The sequence below is a fragment of the Pseudophryne corroboree genome, chromosome 5 (assembly GCF_028390025.1).
Source record: "Pseudophryne corroboree isolate aPseCor3 chromosome 5, aPseCor3.hap2, whole genome shotgun sequence".
Taxonomy (NCBI): Eukaryota; Metazoa; Chordata; class Amphibia; order Anura; family Myobatrachidae; genus Pseudophryne; species Pseudophryne corroboree.
This window is the reverse complement of record NC_086448.1, coordinates 248,697,544-248,723,166: the sequence shown is the minus strand read 5'-3', so window position 1 is coordinate 248,723,166 and position 25,623 is coordinate 248,697,544. Positions and strand designations below refer to the sequence as shown.

At 42.7% G+C, this 25,623-nt stretch overlaps 1 protein-coding gene across 10 annotated transcripts in view; it reads right to left on the bottom strand.

The window, feature by feature from the left end:
- RARB (retinoic acid receptor beta) overlaps positions 1-25,623 on the bottom strand; it is a 1,402,065-nt gene that overhangs the window by 73,694 nt on the left and 1,302,748 nt on the right. For all 10 annotated transcript variants that reach the window (XM_063922235.1, XM_063922228.1, XM_063922231.1 and 7 more), the window contains one exon: positions 20,164-20,324. In XM_063922235.1, coding sequence (XP_063778305.1) covers positions 20,164-20,324 — 161 coding nt within the window. The remainder of the gene's footprint in view (positions 1-20,163; positions 20,325-25,623) is intronic.

Here is a 25,623-nt window from a genome sequence, read left to right as displayed (position 1 = left end):
GGTGAGTATGTACACTATGTGTGTAGTGGTACATGTGACCACGTGTCTAATCTGATATGTTTTTTCTTTATGCGGATGCTTAAAGGAAGATCCCGTGGTCATATTATTACAGGTGGTGCATTTGGGACACTTATAGCAACCTGGGGCCTTTGAAAGGAAAGTAGCGGGTCGTTGTATTTCACTTTGAAACCCCGTGATGTCGGAATGCACAATGATATCTCTAATGCTTTTGCCCCTTGTGTAGCATAACATGGGCCGCTTCTCTCTTAACGTGGGGAGTTTTGCATCCGAGGCTACTATGGGCCATAAAGCTCTGGTCGCTCTCTGTATGACTGGGCTTGCTGTGTTGAACTGGTTCACAAACGGTATAACCGCTTGGTTCCTGCGTACCGTGGGTTTCAATAGTGATGCCCTCGGAATCTCCATGATCTCTTTCTTCTGTGCTTGGAGTCTCTGGTGGTCATAACCCCGCTGTGTGAATTTGTCAATTAGGGTATCTAACTCCTGATCGAGGGTAGAGCGGTCACTTATGATCCTGGAGGCCCTGATCATCTGAGACCTAGGGAGCCCCTCCTTCAGGGGTCTTGGATGATGACTATTTGCCTTTAGCAGAACATTTTTGTCGGTGGGCTTTGTGAACAAACTGGTAATTAGTGTTCCTTCCTTGTTTGTGATCTTGACGTCCAAGTAGTTCACTGATTCGCTACTGATGTTATAGGTGTATTTGATTGTAGAGGGTCTGTTATTCGCCTCCTCTATCAGTCGTTCAAACCGCGCTCTATCACCCGTCCAGAGTAGGAACAAGTCGTCAATATACCTGACAAACAGCAAGATGTTCTGCGCTATGTCCTGGTTCTCAAAGAATACATTATGTTCTTCCTGGAACATATATATGTTCGCGAATGATGGGGAGACGTTGCTCCCCATCGCGCAACCTGTTCGCTGCTGGAAAAAAGCGCCATTAAACAAGAAATAGTTCCTATTTAAGGTGAAGGTGAGGAGTTGCATGAAAAGCTCTATGTCGAGAGTATCCATCTTTTCATTAATGAGAAAATTTTGCATGACTTGCAGGCCTTCCTGGTGGGGTATACTCGTGTAAAGGCTCTTTACGTCGATTACACACATCAGAGTCCCCTGAGGAACCTGTCCTATGTTGTTGATCCGCTCCAGAAAGTTGGTGGTATCCTTGATGTAATTGTGATGTTTGGTGATCAATGGTTGCAGAATTCCATCTAGAAATATTGAGATGGGTTGGCAAATGGACTCTCTTGCGGCTATGATTGGCCTGCCCGGCGGGGATGTAGCATTCTTATGAATTTTAGGTACCACAAAGAAAAGGGGTACTCGTGGATTAGCCTGCTTGAGGGCTTCGCACAGTTTGGCTGTAAGTAGCTTCTCAGACTTTGCCCGGTCCAACAATAGTTCCAATTCATGTTGGTATTCGGCCGTGGGGTCGTGTGTCAATGCCTCATAAGTCTCCGGGTCGGCCAGTTGTCCCTCAATTTCTTTGATATAGTCGGAGAGGTTAAGGATGACTAAACCCCCTCCCTTGTCCGCTGGCCGGAAAATTACATCCCGGTATGCTCCCAGTTGCTTAAGGGCTACTTGCTCCGCCCTGGACAGATTCCGATGTATGGTAGGTGTCGCCGCGGTATATTTGGCGACTGAATCATCCAGTAGTCTGGTGAATGCTTGTATAGACGAGTTGGATGAAGGGGGATCAAAAGATGATTTATGTCGGGTCTGGTAGAATCTTTCGCAGAAGGAGACATCTGGGGGATCTTGAAGATTAGAATTTTGAAAGTATTCCTGCAATCTCAACTTCCTTGAGAAGCGGTGTAGGTCGATTTGCCACTGGAATCTATTAAATGGGTTGGTGGGTACGAAGGAGAGACCCTTCTCCAGAACTCTCAGTTCTATATCCGAGAAGGATCTGCTGGAAAGGTTGAAGATTAGGGATTCTTTTTGACTGCTCGCGCTTTTAATTCGCGCACATTGCCTGCCCCTGCGGGTGGGCGCCCTCTTCTGCCTTGTTCTGCCGGGGCGACCGCTGGTGTCCCTAAAGGGACCGGTTGTGCCCTGGCTGACCCATCCGAGTCCAGAAAGACGCTTTCGCTGTCACTGTTTGAGGTACCGGCAGTAAAGGATTTTTGCTCCCGCCGTCTTCTCCAGCCTTGTCGGCCCCTAGCGTTATAGGTGGTGTTTTGTCCTCCCTCGCCTCCCATCAGCCATCTGTATACTTTGTTCAAGTCGTAGTCTTCTCTGACTATTTGTTGTTTATTGCGTTTAAATTTAATTAAGTCTCTCCTGTAGTCTTCGCATTGTTTTTGCAGCTTAATGAGCCAATCCTGGTTGCCATCTGCTTGCAGGACGGGTTTATGCTCTATCTCTATCTTGGAGATCTTTTCTCTTGTCTGCTTTAGTTCTCGACCCGATTCTTCCACGACCAGCAGGATTAAGTCGAGGCTACACTTATTGAGTATGCCTACCCACTTTTTGCAGAACTCGGGGTTATACCGCCCGATGGTGGGGACGTTCCTTACCCTGAAGCCTCGTGGAATCAATTTTTCACGGTGGTATTCCGACAGAGAAATGCCGTGCAATAAGTAGTCACATTCTCGGCGTTTTAGCTTGAGAAGTTGATGATAAACGTCCTCTATGCCCCCTGTGCGTTCGGATGCGCCTAATTGTTCTGTAAAGCGGAGGCGCTCTGCGTCGTCGTCAGTGAAGCTGAATGATTCACCCAAAACTGAAGGCATCCCTCTGCATCCCGGTGTGTCTCCATCGTGCCTTAAGGTGGATATGGTCTCCATGCTAGGTGCGTGTAGCTGTTGCTAATGAGAACCTGGTGCTAGGTGTACACCACAGTGTAAGTGACTGTGGAACCCCACCTGGACAATAGGGTGCAGTAAAGAGGTCAAAAAAAGTTATTGAGGGGGAGGTGCCTTGACCCCTGCTGGCGGACAGAGTGACCTGTTTGCGCCAAAATAACATATATATCCCAAATGGGACTGGCACTCTCCTGACTGGCGTTCAAGTACCCCGGTGCCTTCTGTAGTAGCAGTAATGTAGAGATCCAAAAAGAACAGCGGCACTCGAGGATTTTGGTGAAGCAATCAAATTGTATTCAGAAAATGTTTACAGAAAAGCCAACGTTTCGGGGCTTACATGCCCCTTTGTCAAGGTGTGTTACTGTGAGTGGTGCAAGAGCTTACCTTATATCCCCGTGGAGTTCAAACGCAGTGCAGGTGTGTGGATGGAGCCGCCGGACTTCCGGTCGCGGCTCTGTGACGTCTGAGGTGTTGTGCCTGTTGCTATGGTGACCGGAACGCCAATGGCGCTTTTTTCCAGCAGCGAACAGGTTGCGCGATGGGGAGCAACGTCTCCCCATCATTCGCGAACATATATATGTTCCAGGAAGAACATAATGTATTCTTTGAGAACCAGGACATAGCGCAGAACATCTTGCTGTTTGTCAGGTATATTGACGACTTGTTCCTACTCTGGACGGGTGATAGAGCGCGGTTTGAACGACTGATAGAGGAGGCGAATAACAGACCCTCTACAATCAAATACACCTATAACATCAGTAGCGAATCAGTGAACTACTTGGACGTCAAGATCACAAACAAGGAAGGAACACTAATTACCAGTTTGTTCACAAAGCCCACCGACAAAAATGTTCTGCTAAAGGCAAATAGTCATCATCCAAGACCCCTGAAGGAGGGGCTCCCTAGGTCTCAGATGATCAGGGCCTCCAGGATCATAAGTGACCGCTCTACCCTCGATCAGGAGTTAGATACCCTAATTGTCAAATTCACAAAGCGGGGTTATGACCACCAGAGACTCCAAGCACAGAAGAAAGAGATCATGGAGATTCCGAGGGCATCACTATTGAAACCCACGGTACGCAGGAACCAAGCGGTTATACCGTTTGTGAACCAGTTCAACACAGCAAGCCCAGTCATACAGAGAGCGACCAGAGCTTTATGGCCCATAGTAGCCTCGGATGCAAAACTCCCCACGTTAAGAGAGAAGCGGCCCATGTTATGCTACACAAGGGGCAAAAGCATTAGAGATATCATTGTGCATTCCGACATCACGGGGTTTCAAAGTGAAATACAACGACCCGCTACTTTCCTTTCAAAGGCCCCAGGTTGCTATAAGTGTCCCAAATGCACCACCTGTAATAATATGACCACGGGATCTTCCTTTAAGCATCCGCATAAAGAAAAAACATATCAGATTAGACACGTGGTCACATGTACCACTACACACATAGTGTACATACTCACCTGCCCGTGTCACCTAGTATACGTGGGCAAATCCATCAGAACACTCAGAGAGAGGATGGCCCTCCACAGGTCCGCGATTAAACAGGCCCTATCAGGCAAACCATCAGAACAACCTGTTGCAAGGCATTTCGCCCTGAAGGGTCACTCACTGAACGATTTGAGACATCAGATCATCGATCACGTACCCCGCAGCATCAGAGGAGGGGACAGGGATCGGAGACTACTCCATATTGAATCTAAATGGATCTTCGAATTGGGTACCATCAGCCCAGGAGGGCTTAATGAGAAATTCTCATGGAACATTTTCCTATAGCTTGTATTATACAGTTTAGTGCACATTTGCCCCACACCGCGACTTAGGGCTGCACAGCCAGATAAAGTCACATTTTTTTATCCACTCACAGTTCATTGTTCAAAGTTGCACTTCTTCTACAAGCCCTTGGCTGTCAATACCTGGTGGAAGCCCGCCTCCATCCCATTGGCCCTAGGCCCCCATTAGGCACAGACACTGCCATCAGCAGTGACACTGGTCAAACATTGGGCCATGTCATTTCCCCCTATTAGAGCATAATCCGGGCTGTGTGTCAGACATATGATATCTGATACTAATGTTTACATTAAAACGTTCCACCTATTCCCTGTATAGTCATATATACACATACAACAACAACAGTCTGGCACCCACCAGGTTTTGATACATTCACCCATCCCTTGGCTCCCGGATCACACCGTGCCCCATGGTGGAGTAATGGTTCCCATGCACTTAGGCAGCGAGCACAGCGCACTTTTTTCACATGCTTTCATTCAACACGGTTGCTCACGGATACACCCATTAAAGCACTCAGCACCCTAGCGTTCCCGTTGCCATGGTTACGCGCTCCTTCACCCGGACACCGTCCAACCGCGGCCGGCGCCTTTGGCGTTCCGGTCACCATAGCAACAGGCACAACACCTCAGACGTCACAGAGCCGCGACCGGAAGTCCGGCGGCTCCATCCACACACCTGCACTGCGTTTGAACTCCACGGGGATATAAGGTAAGCTCTTGCACCACTCACAGTAACACACCTTGACAAAGGGGCATGTAAGCCCCGAAATGTTGGCTTTTCTGTAAACATTTTCTGAATACAATTTGATTGCTTCACCAAAATCCTCGAGTGCCGCTGTTCTTTTTGGATCTCTACATTACTGCTACTACAGAAGGCACCGGGGTACTTGAACGCCAGTCAGGAGAGTGCCAGTCCCATTTGGGATATATATGTTATTTTGGCGCAAACAGGTCACTCTGTCCGCCAGCAGGGGTCAAGGCACCTCCCCCTCAATAACTTTTTTTGACCTCTTTACTGCACCCTATTGTCCAGGTGGGGTTCCACAGTCACTTACACTGTGGTGTACACCTAGCACCAGGTTCTCATTAGCAACAGCTACACGCACCTAGCATGGAGACCATATCCACCTTAAGGCACGATGGAGACACACCGGGATGCAGAGGGATGCCTTCAGTTTTGGGTGAATCATTCAGCTTCACTGACGACGACGCAGAGCGCCTCCGCTTTACAGAACAATTAGGCGCATCCGAACGCACAGGGGGCATAGAGGACGTTTATCATCAACTTCTCAAGCTAAAACGCCGAGAATGTGACTACTTATTGCACGGCATTTCTCTGTCGGAATACCACCGTGAAAAATTGATTCCACGAGGCTTCAGGGTAAGGAACGTCCCCACCATCGGGCGGTATAACCCCGAGTTCTGCAAAAAGTGGGTAGGCATACTCAATAAGTGTAGCCTCGACTTAATCCTGCTGGTCGTGGAAGAATCGGGTCGAGAACTAAAGCAGACAAGAGAAAAGATCTCCAAGATAGAGATAGAGCATAAACCCGTCCTGCAAGCAGATGGCAACCAGGATTGGCTCATTAAGCTGCAAAAACAATGCGAAGACTACAGGAGAGACTTAATTAAATTTAAACGCAATAAACAACAAATAGTCAGAGAAGACTACGACTTGAACAAAGTATACAGATGGCTGATGGGAGGCGAGGGAGGACAAAACACCACCTATAACGCTAGGGGCCGACAAGGCTGGAGAAGACGGCGGGAGCAAAAATCCTTTACTGCCGGTACCTCAAACAGTGACAGCGAAAGCGTCTTTCTGGACTCGGATGGGTCAGCCAGGGCACAACCGGTCCCTTTAGGGACACCAGCGGTCGCCCCGGCAGAACAAGGCAGAAGAGGGCGCCCACCCGCAGGGGCAAGCAATGTGCGCGAATTAAAAGCGCGAGCAGTCAAAAAGAATCCCTAATCTTCAACCTTTCCAGCAGATCCTTCTCGGATATAGAACTGAGAGTTCTGGAGAAGGGTCTCTCCTTCGTACCCACCAACCCATTTAATAGATTCCAGTGGCAAATCGACCTACACCGCTTCTCAAGGAAGTTGAGATTGCAGGAATACTTTCAAAATTCTAATCTTCAAGATCCCCCAGATGTCTCCTTCTGCGAAAGATTCTACCAGACCCGACATAAATCATCTTTTGATCCCCCTTCATCCAACTCGTCTATACAAGCATTCACCAGACTACTGGATGATTCAGTCGCCAAATATACCGCGGCGACACCTACCATACATCGGAATCTGTCCAGGGCGGAGCAAGTAGCCCTTAAGCAACTGGGAGCATACCGGGATGTAATTTTCCGGCCAGCGGACAAGGGAGGGGGTTTAGTCATCCTTAACCTCTCCGACTATATCAAAGAAATTGAGGGACAACTGGCCGACCCGGAGACTTATGAGGCATTGACACACGACCCCACGGCCGAATACCAACATGAATTGGAACTATTGTTGGACCGGGCAAAGTCTGAGAAGCTACTTACAGCCAAACTGTGCGAAGCCCTCAAGCAGGCTAATCCACGAGTACCCCTTTTCTTTGTGGTACCTAAAATTCATAAGAATGCTACATCCCCGCCGGGCAGGCCAATCATAGCCGCAAGAGAGTCCATTTGCCAACCCATCTCAATATTTCTAGATGGAATTCTGCAACCATTGATCACCAAACATCACAATTACATCAAGGATACCACCAACTTTCTGGAGCGGATCAACAACATAGGACAGGTTCCTCAGGGGACTCTGATGTGTGTAATCGACGTAAAGAGCCTTTACACGAGTATACCCCACCAGGAAGGCCTGCAAGTCATGCAAAATTTTCTCATTAATGAAAAGATGGATACTCTCGACATAGAGCTTTTCATGCAACTCCTCACCTTCACCTTAAAGAGGAACTATTTCTTGTTTAATGGCGCTTTTTTCCAGCAGCGAACAGGTTGCGCGATGGGGAGCAACGTCTCCCCATCATTCGCGAACATATATATGTTCCAGGAAGAACATAATGTATTCTTTGAGAACCAGGACATAGCGCAGAACATCTTGCTGTTTGTCAGGTATATTGACGACTTGTTCCTACTCTGGACGGGTGATAGAGCGCGGTTTGAACGACTGATAGAGGAGGCGAATAACAGACCCTCTACAATCAAATACACCTATAACATCAGTAGCGAATCAGTGAACTTCTTGGACGTCAAGATCACAAACAAGGAAGGAACACTAATTACCAGTTTGTTCACAAAGCCCACCGACAAAAATGTTCTGCTAAAGGCAAATAGTCATCATCCAAGACCCCTGAAGGAGGGGCTCCCTAGGTCTCAGATGATCATGGCCTCCAGGATCATAAGTGACCGCTCTACCCTCGATCAGGAGTTAGATACCCTAATTGACAAATTCACACAGCGGGGTTATGACCACCAGAGACTCCAAGCACAGAAGAAAGAGATCATGGAGATTCCGAGGGCATCACTATTGAAACCCACGGTACGCAGGAACCAAGCGGTTATACCGTTTGTGAACCAGTTCAACACAGCAAGCCCAGTCATACAGAGAGCGACCAGAGCTTTATGGCCCATAGTAGCCTCGGATGCAAAACTCCCCACGTTAAGAGAGAAGCGGCCCATGTTATGCTACACAAGGGGCAAAAGCATTAGAGATATCATTGTGCATTCCGACATCACGGGGTTTCAAAGTGAAATACAACGACCCGCTACTTTCCTTTCAAAGGCCCCAGGTTGCTATAAGTGTCCCAAATGCACCACCTGTAATAATATGACCACGGGATCTTCCCTTAAGCATCCGCATAAAGAAAAAACATATCAGATTAGACACGTGGTCACATGTACCACTACACACATAGTGTACATACTCACCTGCCCGTGTCACCTAGTATACGTGGGCAAATCCATCAGAACACTCAGAGAGAGGATGGCCCTCCACAGGTCCGCGATTAAACAGGCCCTATCAGGCAAACCATCAGAACAACCTGTTGCAAGGCATTTCGCCCTGAAGGGTCACTCACTGAACGATTTGAGACATCAGATCATCGATCACGTACCCCGCAGCATCAGAGGAGGGGACAGGGATCGGAGACTACTCCATATTGAATCTAAATGGATCTTCGAATTGGGTACCATCAGCCCAGGAGGGCTTAATGAGAAATTCTCATGGAACATTTTCCTATAGCTTGTATTATACAGTTTAGTGCACATTTGCCCCACACCGCGACTTAGGGCTGCACAGCCAGATAAAGTCACATTTTTTTATCCACTCACAGTTCATTGTTCAAAGTTGCACTTCTTCTACAAGCCCTTGGCTGTCAATACCTGGTGGAAGCCCGCCTCCATCCCATTGGCCCTAGGCCCCCATTAGGCACAGACACTGCCATCAGCAGTGACACTGGTCAAACATTGGGCCATGTCATTTCCCCCTATTAGAGCATAATCCGGGCTGTGTGTCAGACATATGATATCTGATACTAATGTTTACATTAAAACGTTCCACCTATTCCCTGTATAGTCATATATACACATACAACAACAACAGTCTGGCACCCACCAGGTTTTGATACATTCACCCATCCCTTGGCTCCCGGATCACACCGTGCCCCATGGTGGAGTAATGGTTCCCATGCACTTAGGCAGCGAGCACAGCGCACTTTTTTCACATGCTTTCATTCAACACGGTTGCTCACGGATACACCCATTAAAGCACTCAGCACCCTAGCGTTCCCGTTGCCATGGTTACGCGCTCCTTCACCCGGACACCGTCCAACCGCGGCCGGCGCCTTTGGCGTTCCGGTCACCATAGCAACAGGCACAACACCTCAGACGTCACAGAGCCGCGACCGGAAGTCCGGCGGCTCCATCCACACACCTGCACTGCGTTTGAACTCCACGGGGATATAAGGTAAGCTCTTGCACCACTCACAGTAACACACCTTGACAAAGGGGCATGTAAGCCCCGAAACGTTGGCTTTTCTGTAAACATTTTCTGAATACAATTTGATTGCTTCACCAAAATCCTCGAGTGCCGCTGTTCTTTTTGGATCTCTATATATATATATATATATATATAATGTAGCATAAGAAATTACATATGACCCAAAGTGGGTGCTATTACCATGTAGTACAGGACCATCAAAGCAGAGACTCCCTGGCATGCCTGGTGGTTTACCATTTGGTTGCAATATATGTAACTCAGATCTCTGCATTACCATTATTATGTAGGATGTAAATCTCATTTGTTTTTTGTTTTTTTTTCCCTTTTCATTTCACATCAGCATTTCAGATGTTGACATTGTGGTGTCACCACAATGTGAACATCTGAAATGCTGACATGAAATGCCCAGAAAATAAACAGCATATGATTGTTGAAATTGTAACTGTTTCCCATAAACAAGGGATATACAAGTGTTGCTGCAGTAAATGTGCAGCAACACACCACAAGTCGGAGACAGGGCCGTAACTAGGGGGGGGTGGGTGGGGAGGGGGGGCTCGCTAAGGGGGCATGCGCCCCGGGTGCAGGATTTGAGGGGGCGCCAAGGAGTTACAGAGGACCAGGGTTTTTTTTTTGTTTTTTTACCGGCAGTGAGGCAGCAGACAGCACCCTTGGCATTGTCTCTGACCCACCTGTCTGACCACAGCTGGCTCCAACGCTGTGCGGGTGAGCTCAAGTACCTGGGATCTTTCCTATGCCGGCTACTGTCTTAAACTCTCTTCTTTGCCACGCTGCGACTAGCGTGCGGTGCACTGTGCAAGCTATAGAAGCACACTGTGCTCTCAGTTAGCAGTATCAAGCTCCTCTTTGCCTCCCAGATGGGTGGATTTGGTGTAGCTTATAGGGGGATGTAGTGTAGTGATGTAGTGTACTATATGGGGTATGTAGTGTAGTAATGTAGTGCAGTATATAGGATCATGTAGTGCACTGATGTGGTGAAGCATATAAGGGGATGAAGTATAGTGATGTAGTGTAGCATATAGGCTATGTAGTTGAGTGCATAGGGGAATGTAGTGTAGTGATGTAGTTCAACGTGTAGGGGATGTAGAATAGTGATGTAGTGCAGTGGATAGGGGAATGTAGTGCAGTGACAAAGTGTTATGATATAGTGCAATGTATGGGGACACGCAGTAGAGCATGTAGTTGAACACACTGGCAGGGCATGTGACGCATACTGTAGGGCATTTGAGGCACATAGGGGAATATTGTCCAATAGTATCCCCTTTTTTCAAATTTCCTGGTAATCTGATATTTTAGTCTGACAGAGTTTGTTATACTCTTGTTTTTGCTGTTGTGTTTTTTTTCGGGGGACGCAAACTATTACCTTGCCCCGGGTGATGAAAATCCTAGTTTCGGCCCTGTCGGAGATAAACACACGCATGCCGAATCTAAGGGATTTGTCAATTTAAATCAGTTTACCCTTCAAGTTTGAAAGATGCCTGAAAAGTTGAGTGCCTGCATCAATACAGGGCAATAGATATCTGTTCCAGTTTAGACAGCAACTTACAAATCAATTTATTGTCATGTAATTTCCTATTAGTTGGCCTTGCTGACCGAACAATGCATAGGATTGCTTTTATGACTTTTGGAAATACTGTTATGTGGGAAGATAGAAGAACAGTTGTTGTTGCATAGTAAACTTAGTGATACCGATGCAGAGTTGGACCAAATCATAGGTACAAGATGCATTCACTAAAAAAGCTGCTACAGTGACATTATATATATATATATATATATATATATATATATACAGGTTGAGTATCCCTTATCCAAAATGCTTGGGACCAGAAGCATTTTGGATATCGGATGTTTCCGTATTTTGGAATAATTGCGTATCATAATGAGAAATCATGGTGATGGGACCTAAGTCTAAGCACAGAATGCATTTATGTTTCATATACACCTTATACACACAGCCTGAAGGTAATTTTAGCAAATATTTGTATTAAATTTGTGCATTAAGCAAAGTCTGTGTACATTCACACAATTCATTTATGTTTCATGTACACCTTATACACACAGCTTGAAGGTCATTTAATACAATATTTTTAATAACTTTGTGTATTAAACAAAGTTTGTGTACATTGAGCCATCAAAAAACAAAGGTTTCACTATCTCAGTCTCACCCAAAAATGTCCGTATTTCGGAATATTCCGTATTTCGGAATATTTGGATATGGGATACTCAACCTGTATATAATTGTTTAATGGGGCCCTTTTCATTTTTCATCTAGGCCCCACAAATCCAAGGACTCCCGCTACAGTGTGCAAAGTTCCCACCTGTATTGGTACGATTTAGATGTGTGCACTAGAATAGCTGACCATATACAATATGTAATACTACTTCCCAGCAATATTACATACATGTAGATCTGCAATGCTGTTAAATCCTTCAGTAGCAGAATCCAAACTGCCCAATTGAGATGCATTGGAAACGACACTAGAAATACAGGTGTGCGTGACACGGCATCCTTCCGGCATGAGTTGCACAGGTGCTTCCCATCACTATTCTGCACTGTTGATAGTGTTTAGGTGTTGGGATTGGCTATATGCTTACCCAGCCCATCCCAATTCAAACTTGCCACCCTACAGTCACCTTGAGCCAATCTGAGATTACTCTAGTGCAACACAACTTAACTGATAGAATTACCAATTTCATATAACAGATAAATCAAATGTCACATAGAGTTAAAGCCAGGAATGTGCTTGGTTGTGTCTTCAACCTCAGGTTTATCAGACAATCAATGCGGAATACATCTAGATCCCAGGAGGAAAGAACATGCTTGGCCACAACATTAATTCCTGTTATTTAACAGCACGTCTGCATTGATTGTTTTGACTAAAAGCAAGGATAAGCAGCGACAATTGGGAAGGCACAAGGTGCAAGTTTCCACGGTGTCTGCAGTTTCTGTAAACATCTCAACTTACATTTTCATAGCTTCCTAGGAATGAACAATCACAGGAATATGTACGTCTTCTGAAACTATAATAATCTGTTATCAAAGATGGATGAGTCTAAGAGATCGGTCATTGTCTACATTACACAAGCTCATCCGTGTCTTCATTTAAAATCTGTAGCCTGTCTGCATGCCTTCAAAGGACAAATTTTTTTCCTATTTAAATAAATTATTACCCTAGCAAAATAATGTTCCACATTGCAAGAAGTGGAACTCAAGCGCAGTGCTGGCATTTCACTAGCATTTAGCTTGAATAATTTAAGCTTTTAAATTCTTGATTACACCTCATGCTTACGTATCAGAGCACAATCCAGAGAGTATTATTGCATCCAAGATGAGAATGGCAAACTCTATCTTAAACATCTATTGCTCAGTGCTTGAGCTGGCAGGGTGTCGTATTTCCTGAAGGAGGTCATTCTCTGGGCGCTCGTGCGATAGTGCCAAGCCACAATCACAGCCCTGACACACATATATTAGTGCAAGTACACTTACACTAATCAGGATTTTCCTTTTCTTTCACCTAGGTCGGAGTTATTAGTTCATAAACATATCAATTCCGTTTTCTTTTAGGATCTCCATAGTCAGGTTCAAAGGCATATATCATTACCACTGAATCATCTATCCTTACACGGATAAAACAGAAGCCATGTCAAGGTTTCAAATAAAGTACATTTAGCCCCCTTAATAATTCATTTTTGTCAGCCCACAAAATATCTGCCTCAACAGGTACACTTCATTTGGAATAAGGTGTGTTAGGTAGTAATTGCAGGCACTCTCCTGAAGATGCAGCTGGTCAATGAGGGGGGTCAAGTCCGAGCACTTCTCATTATTAGGCCCGCACCTTTGAGGCATAGTTTTGTACTGTAAATCGTGGATTCCAGAAGAGGCAGTGTGGGCAAAATGACACGATTCTGTCAGAGACACTAGGGCAGGACAGGGAGAGACTTAGGGGCAAGAGAGTGAAGGAAGGGGGGGGGGGGCAACAAGTCAGAGAAGGGGTACTGCGAAAAGGAGAATATAGACCAAGTAGCTGGTAATACAGAGAGAGGGTAGTATAAAAAGAGAAAAAAAGGGCCAGAAAAGGGGGACAGTGGCAGAGTAAGTGAGAAAAAGCTGATGGAGGAGACAGATAGATGGGGAAAAGGTAATAGAAAGCCCAGTAAGAGAGAGTGTGTGTAAGAAGAAGAGGAGTGTAATCTATATACATTGACAGTACATATATGTATCACTACCACAGGGTTCAATTTCCAGTACAATCTTCCCAGGTCTGCTCCAAAATGAATAACAGGGGATGTAGAGTTTTATCTATCATAGGTTATACTAGTGGTTCTCAAACTCTGTTCCTAGGTACCCTGGGGTGCTTAAGGACGCTTGCAGGGGTACCTAGGATTGGTGGTCCAGGACCAATACAAATTATTTATGGTCAATGTAATAAAAATAAAAAAACATGTTCGTGGTTGACAATCATAAAATATGTGGACAAACGGAAGCAAATTGTGTCCCTCACCACACAATTGAAACTAAGGATGACATATAAACAACATTTACTTAAATGCAATATTTCTTTCTAAATTTCTTATTAAGAAACTTTTGGCCTAGTGGTGCTGTGAAAACAATATTCTGATACTCTAGGACACTGTGATTCAAATATAATTGGGAGCACTGGGTTAGACTATGGTTTGGGCATTCACGTTGCTTGAACAAGATAACCCTATATCAGTAGCCTGGATGATTACACTGATAAAATTAAAATGCTTGTTATTGTTTCATTAGAATCATTGTGGCAGAGCTGAAGTCAATATGACAGCTCTCCGCCAAGGAAGACAAAGACATAGCAAAGTACGCTGATGGAAGCCTTGCACACAGACATCACTTTCATATTTATTATCCAAGCTAACTAATGATGAGATTGCAGCTTGCTCAGTTCTTAAGACTCCAAATAATTCATATTCACCAAAGAAAATTGATATATAAGGGGCATCTGCATGAAGCCTTTCATATAAATGTTGTCCATGTCCTAATACTCCAAGCTTCTCTAAAATGATTTCTATTCTGGGACTACAATCGTGGTGATTTGACTGGAGATCCTCTCACTTCTGAACAGAGGTACGGATGAAGCTACTAAGCACTGCCTCTAAGCATGTTCACTATGCAGCCACTGTGGTGTCGAGAGGATCAAAGACATATGATACATTCCCAAGTATTGCTGCCACAGATAACTTAAAGTTGGGCATACACTATACAATGATCTGGCAGATAATCTGTGGATGGAATGAAAACCTGGTAATAGATGAGAGCAACTGACAATTGACCATTTGCTCCCAAACACTGGAAAATGGACAAAACCTGTCCGTGATTTAACCAATTTGTATAAACTACAGGTTTTGTAGGTTTGTGGTGGTCAGCCTTGACACCTGGATATCTTTTGACATTTTCATGAACACAAACTTGCTTTAGAGCCTTTCCATCAACATCAATTCTGTATTAAATTGTGAATTGCAATACACATAAATCCAATTTCTCAGATACCTCATCTACCTGTGAGGTCTAAGAATCGGTTGTAGCAAAACAAAATCTTTATCTAAATAACTAATCACTAAAAAGAGAAAGAAGAACGGCGATTTGGAGTATATGAATTCTTGGAAAACATGAATATGTGATGAATAGAAAAAGAAATGTATCTGCACACTTTACAGTCAGTGAACTAATTAAATTATATCAACCAGTTGAACCCCATTGGAGTATGCAGCCCATATGCAACTCAAATTTAATGCGAAACAAAAGGAGAAACCAAAAGTAGTTGCTTAGTTGGACGCACAAATGAAATTTGTATTGATTTTAATTTCTTTAAAACTTAGCTTTTATTGCTTCACCTTCTAAAATGCCCCCTTTATATGGGGATTACACAGCAAAACATACAGGTTAAAATTAGTACATACAAACATATAAGTGAGAGGAAAAGATATAAGTGTGGATAGATTTAAAAAGCGGTACTTTCATTGTTACTCCGGCAAGGTGTAGGAATGGGATTGCTTATGGAGCCCCTGAGAGTCTGGAGAGTATTAACTAACAAAATCTCCCAATGTGATATGGCTTTGGTCATGCAAAGGGCCAATAATGGCAATTCAAAGAATTATTCCATATATTGTATGTACTGGTATTATAAGTTTAGAATATATGTTGTATTTGTGGAAGCCATATGTTAGCCAGTTCAGATGTGGAAACTCATTTATCACAATAAATTGTTGCTGTAAATATGATGTGTGTTTTACTGTGTGTTCACCTATGCTATATATCTTTAGTATTCTTTACTTTGGTATTCTGTACACATTCATCTCATATTCTGTATCACTAATATTTATTGAAAAGAGCAGGGGTAAATATTCCTAATTTGAAAAATTGTGAATCAAGGGGTAGGTCATATGATTGTCTTACAACCCTACATTAATATGAGTGACAGACCAATCAGTCACACAGTTACCAATGTATTAAACACACTGATGCTATCACTAAAATGCTGTGGCAGCCTGTATTTCCTGCAGGAATGATATTCGCTACATTAGTATTCTTTCTCAGACTACAACTGTGATTGGATATGTTGTATCAAGATGTATGAGCCAGTTCCCTTCCTTTACGTATCACTGACTTGTATCACTAAGATACTGTAGCAACCTGTGTTTACTGTCTTGTGACACAGGATTAGTATTTGCTACTTTAGTATTCTTTCTTAGGCTATATCTATGCTTTAGATACAATATATCAGGATATGCTAGCCAGTTCCCTTCCTTTACGTATCACTGACTTGTATCACTAAGATACTGTAGCAACCTGTGTTTACTGTCTTGTGACACAGGATTAGTATTTGCTACTTTAGTATTCTTTCTTAGGCTATATCTATGCTTTAGATACAATATATCAGGATATGCTAGCCAGTTCCCTTCCTTTGCGTATCACTGACTTATACTTAAGGGCTGGCAGATGTACACTTAGTCACTGGTAAAAGAGTGGCCAGAACACAACATTCACATATAGGTGCTATTGGTCAACTTAGCCTGGCAGTACTGCTGTGACAATATTATTCTATTGACAGATTGTGTACTGAGTCTAACACATTGACTGGTAACCATCCGGTGACCACACAATACTGTTGCTAATGACAACGGCACATACTGGTCAATTAATCACAGTACTCTCTGGGTGGATTGTATACACTCTCATTTGCTAAAATTAGGAGTGTGGTAAGCCGCCGAAACGCCAGGTGAGCAAGCCCGTATCATTGGCCAATTATATGCTAACAACCTCTTAGTATATTATATACTGTAATTTATAGTAATGATTGTATAGTGCATCTGCACCCATTTCTTCCCCTGTATTACCATAAAATCTCAGCAGATAGCACCTTTCATTACAACCACTAGGGTGTGCAGTCTAGACCCATTTCCTCTGTATAGTCTATACTATGTGTATAAATACACACCTGAAGTCTGAGATTACTTCATTCTGACTAGCACCCCTCCCCCACCTACCAAACTGATTTTAAGCAGGGACCTACATCTGACTGCACATTAATGATTCAGGCGTAATACAAAGTAAGTCCTATTATTTTCATACAGTGTCAGTCTATTTGGGGGTAAGCATTGGGACGTGGGGTCCCCTGAACTGTTCTGTCTGGGCCACTCCAGGGCATCACACCCTAACACTTATAGTCACTATTTTTTCACTACCTCCTAAGTGTGTCATTTTATCCATGTATTTTTTTCACCCACTTTATATCTAATTTTAAAACACTTTCTACACTCCGTAACTACCTATGCTTCTCTTATACTTTATTACACCTCACGATTTTCCACTAGTGTGATGCCTTGGGGGGGTTCATGGCTGGGCTGATTTGGGGGTGCCCTGCGTCCCAGTGTGAACCCCAAAAGTGTTAGGGACTTGCTCGATAGAGGTGACCTCGATGCGGTGAGCAAGCCCGTATCATTGGCCAATTATATGCTAACAACCTCTTAGTATATTATATACTGTAATTTATAGTAATGATTGTATAGTGCATCTGCACCCATTTCTTCCCCTGTAGATTCTAATTAAGAAAGATAGTTAGATTAGACCTCCACTGGCACCCTCGTACAATGAGGTTATTAGAATTAAGCTCAAGTGTCAGTGTTGGTCGTTAGGGAGCACGGAGAGTGTATACAATCCACCCAGAGAGTACTGTGATTAATTGACCAGTATGTGCCGTTGTCATTAGCAACAGTATTGTGTGGTCACCGGATGGTTACCAGTCAATGTGTTAGACTCAGTACACAATCTGTCAATAGAATAATATTGTCACAGCAGTACTGCCAGGCTAAGTTGACCAATAGCACCTATATGTGAATGTTGTGTTCTGGCCACTCTTTTACCAGTGACTAAGTGTACATCTGCCAGCCCTTAAGTATAAGTCAGTGATACGCAAAGGAAGGGAACTGGCTAGCATATCCTGATATATTGTATCTAAAGCATAGATATAGCCTAAGAAAGAATACTAAAGTAGCAAATACTAATCCTGTGTCACAAGACAGTAAACACAGGTTGCTACAGTATCTTAGTGATACAAGTCAGTGATACGTAAAGGAAGGGAACTGGCTAGCATATCCTGATATATTGTATCTAAAGCATAGATATAGCCTAAGAAAGAATACTAAAGTAGCAAATACTAATCCTGTGTCACAAGACAGTAAACATAGGTTGCTACAGTATCTTAGTGATACAAGTCAGTGATACGTAAAGGAAGGGAACTGGCTCATACATCTTGATACAACATATCCAATCACAGTTGTAGTCTGAGAAAGAATACTAATGTAGCGAATATCATTCCTGCAGGAAATACAGGCTGCCACAGCATTTTAGTGATAGCATCAGTGTGTTTAATACATTGGTAACTGTGTGACTGATTGGTCTGTCACTCATATTAATGTAGGGTTGTAAGACAATCATATGACCTACCCCTTGATTCACAATTTTTCAAATTAGGAATATTTACCCCTGCTCTTTTCAATAAATATTAGTGATACAGAATATGAGATGAATGTGTACAGAATACCAAAGTAAAGAATACTAAAGATATATAGCATAGGTGAACACACAGTAAAACACACATCATATTTACAGCAACAATTTATTGTGATAAATGAGTTTTCACATCTGAACTGGCTAACATATGGCTTCCACAAATACAACATATATTCTAAACTTATAATACCAGTACATACAATATATGGAATAATTCTTTGAATTGCCATTATTGGCCCTTTGCATGACCAAAGCCATATCACATTGGGAGATTTTGTTAGTTAATACACTCCAGACTCTCAGGGGCTCCATAAGCAATCCCATTCCTACACCTTGCCGGAGTAACAATGAAAGTACCGCTTTTTAAATCTATCCACACTTATATCTTTTCCTCTCACTTATATGTTTGTATGTACTAATTTTAACCTCTATGTTTTGCTGTGTAATCCCCATATAAAGGGGGCATTTTAGAAGGTGAAGCAATAAAAGCTAAGTTTTAAAGAAATTAAAATCAATACAAATTTCATTTGTGCGTCCAACTAAGCAACTACTTTTGGTTTCTCCTTTTGTTTCGCATGAATATGTGATGAAAAGAAATGTTCAATTCAGAATGTTTCAATATACATGACAGTACCTGGTAGAATGAGTGGGCTATGGCTAGATATTGGGAGACTGAAAATAAAAATACCCCCGTATCAAAATTTTAAGCATTCCACTAATGTTACCCTAACATATCTGGAAAAGGGTTGCCCTGGGGACGTCCCATCACAAGGGAGAATAATGGCTGCACCTGGAACCCTGGATTCTATGCTGCAAATCTGTTGCCTTGGTTGTCTACCAATTATACAGTTAGTATTTATAAACTGCAATTCTTGGGAAATTATTTAAATTAATATCTAAACAGCTATTCAATCAAAGGAAGCGCTGGGCTATTTAAACGCATCAACTTCCTGTCTCCATTGCCTGCTTATTGTGATTGGAAATTGTGATCCTGGCTTGCTATTTCTAATAGTGTTAAGTGTGTGAACCACTTGTCCTTGACCATGTCTCGGCTTCATTACCCATGTACTGATTTTGGCTTGTTCAGCTACGCCATAGTTCTGCCTGCACTGACCTCAGATTTCTCCTGATTTCTTCAGATCCTGCTCTGATAGATCCATTACATCAGGTGTACCTATTTCACTCTCCGCGTATGAATAAAGCAGCTAAATATGTTCATAACAGTAGCAGGACTAAAGTGTACAAGATGGAAAAACTCTATATTCTAATAATTTGAGACTTATGACTAGCAGTTGTGTAGAGTATAAAGGAGAGGAGTTTCTGGACCAAATCTTCTTCATCTTCCTCCTGGAGGACATGTAACAGGATTCTTACCATCACATTCATAAATCATGACTAGCAGTAGATAAAAAGAAAATGTAATCCTACATGTGAGAGCAGTGTCTGGAGTACAGCGGTTCTAAATCATTAGCAGGTAAAACTTACCGTAGTGTATTTCCCCAGCTGACACAAGGAGGGAAAGGTTTCTTGATGCGCTTTTCTGATTTTCTCTGTCAGGTCATCGAGCTCGGCTGTCATCTCGTAGTTCTCTATGCACTCCTGTTTCAAGGGCTCTTTCTTCTTCTTGTTTCTGTCATTTCTGACTGCTGCAAAAGAGATGAAGACACTTAAAATACTGTACCGTCTACTAGGCTAAAAACATGAATCCACGTGTGAGGAAAGCTATCTAATTGTTTGTAATGCCGAGTGGATGACATACTGTGGGTACAGTATATTTGGAAGACAAATGAACATAATTACACAACAGCACACCCATGTTGGTGTTGCCATAATACATGTACTTAGGACAGTCCACACTGCTTGGTGGTCCAAATTAGGAGCAGGATTATAAAAGAAGCATTATATTAAATAGGAAATTAAATTGAATACTGATCAACTGCAATGTTCCATGTAATGTCAAAGTAAGTATAAGAGCAGTTCCCCAGACAGAACGCATACAGAACACTATCATACTCCCCAATCATTTGCACGTCTTTGATTTATTGACAAAACCTCCCATCCACCTCGGTTACGACCCTGACACACTCATACCATAGAAACATAGAAACATAGAATTTGACGGCAGATAAGAACCACTTGGCCCATCTAGTCTGCCCCTTTTTTATTTTATCCTTTAGGCAATCTCAACCCTTTTTTAACCTTGATTCTTTGTAAGGATATTCATATGCCTGTCCCAAGCATGTTTAAATTGCCCTACAGTCTTAGCTTCTACCACCTCTGATGGGAGGCTATTCCACTTATCCACTACCCTTTCTGTGAAGTAATTTTTCCTTAAATTTCCCCTGAACCTCCCCCCCTCCAGTCTCAATGTATGCCCTCGAGTTCTAATACTTCTTTTCCTTTGAAGAATGTTTCCCTCCTGAACTTTGTTAAGACCCTTTATATATTTGAAAGTTTCTATCATGTCTCCCCTTTCCCTTCTCTCCTCCAAACTATACATGTTAAGATCTTTTAGCCTTTCCGGGAAAGTTTTGTGATGTAGGCCATGCACCATTTGATTTTAGTTGCCCTTCTTTGTACACTCTCTAATGTATTTATATCCTTCTGGAGATAGGGTCTCCAGAACTGGACACAGTATTCCAGATGGGGCCGTACCAATGACCTATACAGTGGCATTATCACTTTTTTTTTCCTGCTACTGATTCCTCTCCCTATGCAACCAAGCATCTGACTTGCCTTTCTCATTGCTTTGTTGCATTGCTTTCCTGCCTTCAAGTCACTTGAAATAGTGACTCCTAAATCTCTTTCCTCCTCAGTCGTTTCCATTATAGTACCCTTGATACTATACTTAGCCTTTGGGTTTTTGAGACCCAAGTGCATGATTTTGCATTTTTTAGCATTAAACTGTAGTTGCCACGTTCTTGACCATTTCTCAAGCCTACCTAGGTCATTAATCATTTGTTTGACCCCTCCCGGTGTGTCTACCCTGTTGCATATCTTTGTATCATCTGCAAAAAGGCATATCTTCCCTTCAATACCATCTGCAATGTCACCAACAAAGATATTAAAGAGAACTGGACCAAGTACAGATCCCTGGGGTACTCCACTGGTAACATTTCCCTCCATAGATTGCACTCCATTAACTACGACTGTCTGTTTCCTATCCTGCAACCAGGTTCTTATCCATTTAACTGATTTATAATCCACCCCCAGGCTTTCAAGTTTATTTAGCAGTCTGCGATGTGGGACAGTGTCAAATGCCTTACTAAAGTCTAGATATGCTACATCTACAGCTCCCCCTTGATCTATTATTTTCATCACAGAGTCAAAAAAGTCAATAAGATTTGTTTGGCATGATCTCCCACCAGTAAATCCATGCTGTTTTGGATCCTGTAAGTTGTTTGATTTAAGATATTCCACTACTCTTTCTTTTAATAGTTTTTCCATTACTTTCCCTACTACTGATGTAAGGCTTACTGGTCTGTATTTACTTGCTTCTTCCTTGCTTCCACTTTTGTGCAGTGGAACTACATTTGCTCTTTTCCAGTCCTCTGGAATAGCACCTGTATTTAGTGACTGGTTAAATAATTCTGTTAAAGGTGTAACCAGCACATCTTTTAGCTCTTTGAGTATCCTTGGGTGTATCCCATCTGGTCCCATTGATTTATCCACTTTTAGTTTTGAAAGTTCTGTTAGGACCTTCTCCTCTGTAAATGTACTTTCATCTACCTTATTTTTATGAATGTCCTTGCAATTTAACTGTGGCCCCATCCCTTCTTCTGTAGTAAATACTGAGCAAAAATAATTATTTAGGTGATCTGCTATTGCCTTGTCTCCCTCCACCAAATGCCCACTCTCTGTCTTAAGTCTTATTATTCCTCCATTTGATTTTCTCCTTTCACTTATATACTTAAAAAAAGTTTTGGCCCCTTTATCTACTGACTGGGCCATTTTCTCCTCAGCTTCTGCCTTTGCACGTCTGATCACTTTCTTAGCATCCTTCCGTCTGTCCAGATACACCTCTTTGTCGTTATTATTTTGAGTCTGTTTGTATTTCCTAAAAGCCATCTTTTTTGCTTTCACACTAGTTGATACTACTTTTGTGAACCACACTGGCTTCCTTTTCCTGGTGCTTTTCCTAACCATTTTGATACAATGGTCTGTTGCACTTAGTAATGCACTTTTCATTTTTTTCCACCTCTCCTGCACTCCTTCCAAGTTCCTCCAGTCTGCCAATGAATCACTTAAACATCTCCCCATTTTTGCAAAGTCTGCATTTCTAAAATCCAACACCTTTGTTTTTGTGTGAGAGGAGTTGGATCCTGTCTTTATACGAAACCATACTGCTTGATGATCACTGGATCCCAGGTGCTCACCCACATATATATCAGATATCCTATCACCATTTGTAAGAATCAGATCTAATATTGAGTCTTTGCGAGTGGGCTCCCTCACCAATTGCTTGAGAGATGCTCCCTGTAAGGAATGTAGAAATTTGCCACTTGTAGCTGAACTTGCAAAAGACCCCTCCCAATTTACATCAGGTAAATTAAAGTCTCCCATGATTATGACTTCTCCCTTAAAAGCCATTTTAGAGATGTCCAACAATTGGTTCCTGTCCAAATCCTGCCCCTGGCCTGGTGGTCTATAGATCACCCCAATGCGAATAATGTCCTTCTTCCCAGTTTCTATGGTGACCCAAAGGGCCTCAGTTTTGGCTTCAATATTTTGTATTAAAGTAGCATTTATGCTTTTTTTCACATACATTGCTACCCCTCCTCCTATTCTTCCTATTCTATCTTTCCTAAATAAATTGTATCCTGGTATAGCTAAGTCCCAGTCATGATTCTCATTGCACCAAGACTCTGTAATTGCCACAAAATCCAGGTTATCCCTTGTCATTATCGCAATTAGCTCTGGAATTTTGTCTCCTAAGCTCCTAGCATTTGCAGACATAGCTTTAAGATTTTTTTCTGTGCATTTGTTAGTAGTAGCCATGTCCAGAGCGTACAAAATAAATGACAAGTTTAAAGTTGAAATTACCTGTTTGGGGATGTTGCTCAGTATTTGTTTTCCACACCCATTCTGTCACAGTTATACCCCAACACACTAATAACACACCTATTCTGTCACAGTTAGACCCCTGACAAACCCATAGCACAACCCCGACACACCCATACCACACGCCTTCTGTCAGTTACACCCCCAACACATAACACACCTCTTCTGTCAAAGTTACACTCCCGACACACTTACACCACACCCCTTCTGTCACAGTTACACCCCCAATGCACTAACAGCACACTACTTATGTCACAGTTACACCCAACACACGCATACCACACCCATTCTGTCACAGTTACACCCCAACACACTAATTCCACACCCCTTCTGTCACAGTTACACCCCTGACACACTCATAACACACCCCTTCTGTCACAGTTACACCCCCGACACACTCATACCACACCCCTTCTGTCACAGTTACAGTACACCCCCGATACTCTCATACCACACCCCTTCTGTCACAGTTACACCCACAACACACTCATACCCCATTCTGTCACAGTTACACCCCTGACACACTCATACCACGCCCCTTCTGTCACAGTTACACCCCCGACACTCTCATATCACACCCCTACTGTCATAAGAGCATGAGTTTTGGCAGAAACCACAACATAAAGGAATAAAAAAGGGAATTGCCTATACAAAAAAAAAGTAATAATAATAATCATCATCATCATCATAATAATGTGGGGTATGAATGAGGGATTTCTAAGCCAGGGTACTATCATATCAGTAAAACATATTTGGCTGCATCATGTCAAACAAGTAAACTTTTATTTGTTTTGATTGGTTGTTAGGTTACACCTCTATAAACAATAATATGTCTTCATACTACAGCGAAACAAGGGTATTACTTCAGCTTTAACTTGTATTACTAGATGCAGATAAATACATATATAATATATCTCCCATTGAAATATGTCAATATCTGACTCCCCTAAATAAGCAGACATAACAATATATTTCATTATCTGGGCATTGTTAGGACATTCCATGCCAGGGTGTATCAATAGTAATATGATAATACATACAAAATAATACAGAGGCGCACACATCTCACTCCCAGCTCACATACATATGTGGGAACATCGGGCACACAACGGTCGGATAATCAGACCTCTGAGTGTCCTATGTTGTCTCAGGGCAGAGAGTCTCTCCTAAGACACAAGGGCCTCTCCAGCTACATGTGAATTTGCAGTGGCTGACTAGACAACGATCAGAAAACGGTCCTGGTTCTAGCCACCCCCATTACCTCCCTGAATTGCTGACTACTTGTCAGTCATTTCGCGATTAAATCCTGTGTGTCCACAATCGCCAATCATTCACTGTGCATGACAGTGCAGCTTTAGCGCATGCTCAGTGTCATAAAATCGCTCCACTGTGTCCGACCTCCACATAGCATGCACCTCTGTTTCAGACCTTAATATATATCTCATATTTGTTAGAACTCTTCTAATACCTACCAACAATACTAACATCTCTCACTAACTCCTGCTGTTATGCAAAATGACTTGGACCAGACATTACACTGCATAAAGTATAGACAGCACCTCATGCCGCAACCTACCACAGGATCTTATTCCATGACACAGCGGTGTGACAGGCTCACAGCTCTCTTTCTACTCATTCATTATTATCTTATTTTACATAATACAATTAAATAGTAACATCATGTAAACTAATGGTGACTAAAAGGGTCAAATTTGTTATTATGAAATTACCGCTTATGTATTATAATATATAATATGAAATATAAAAGGATGTTTGAAGTTACTTAAGAGATCCAAGACCAATATAAAAGTATTGATTGATTGATAAGGTCACGGAGCTCCAGGCACTGCTAATCTCCTTATATTATATAGAAGGTATATTATG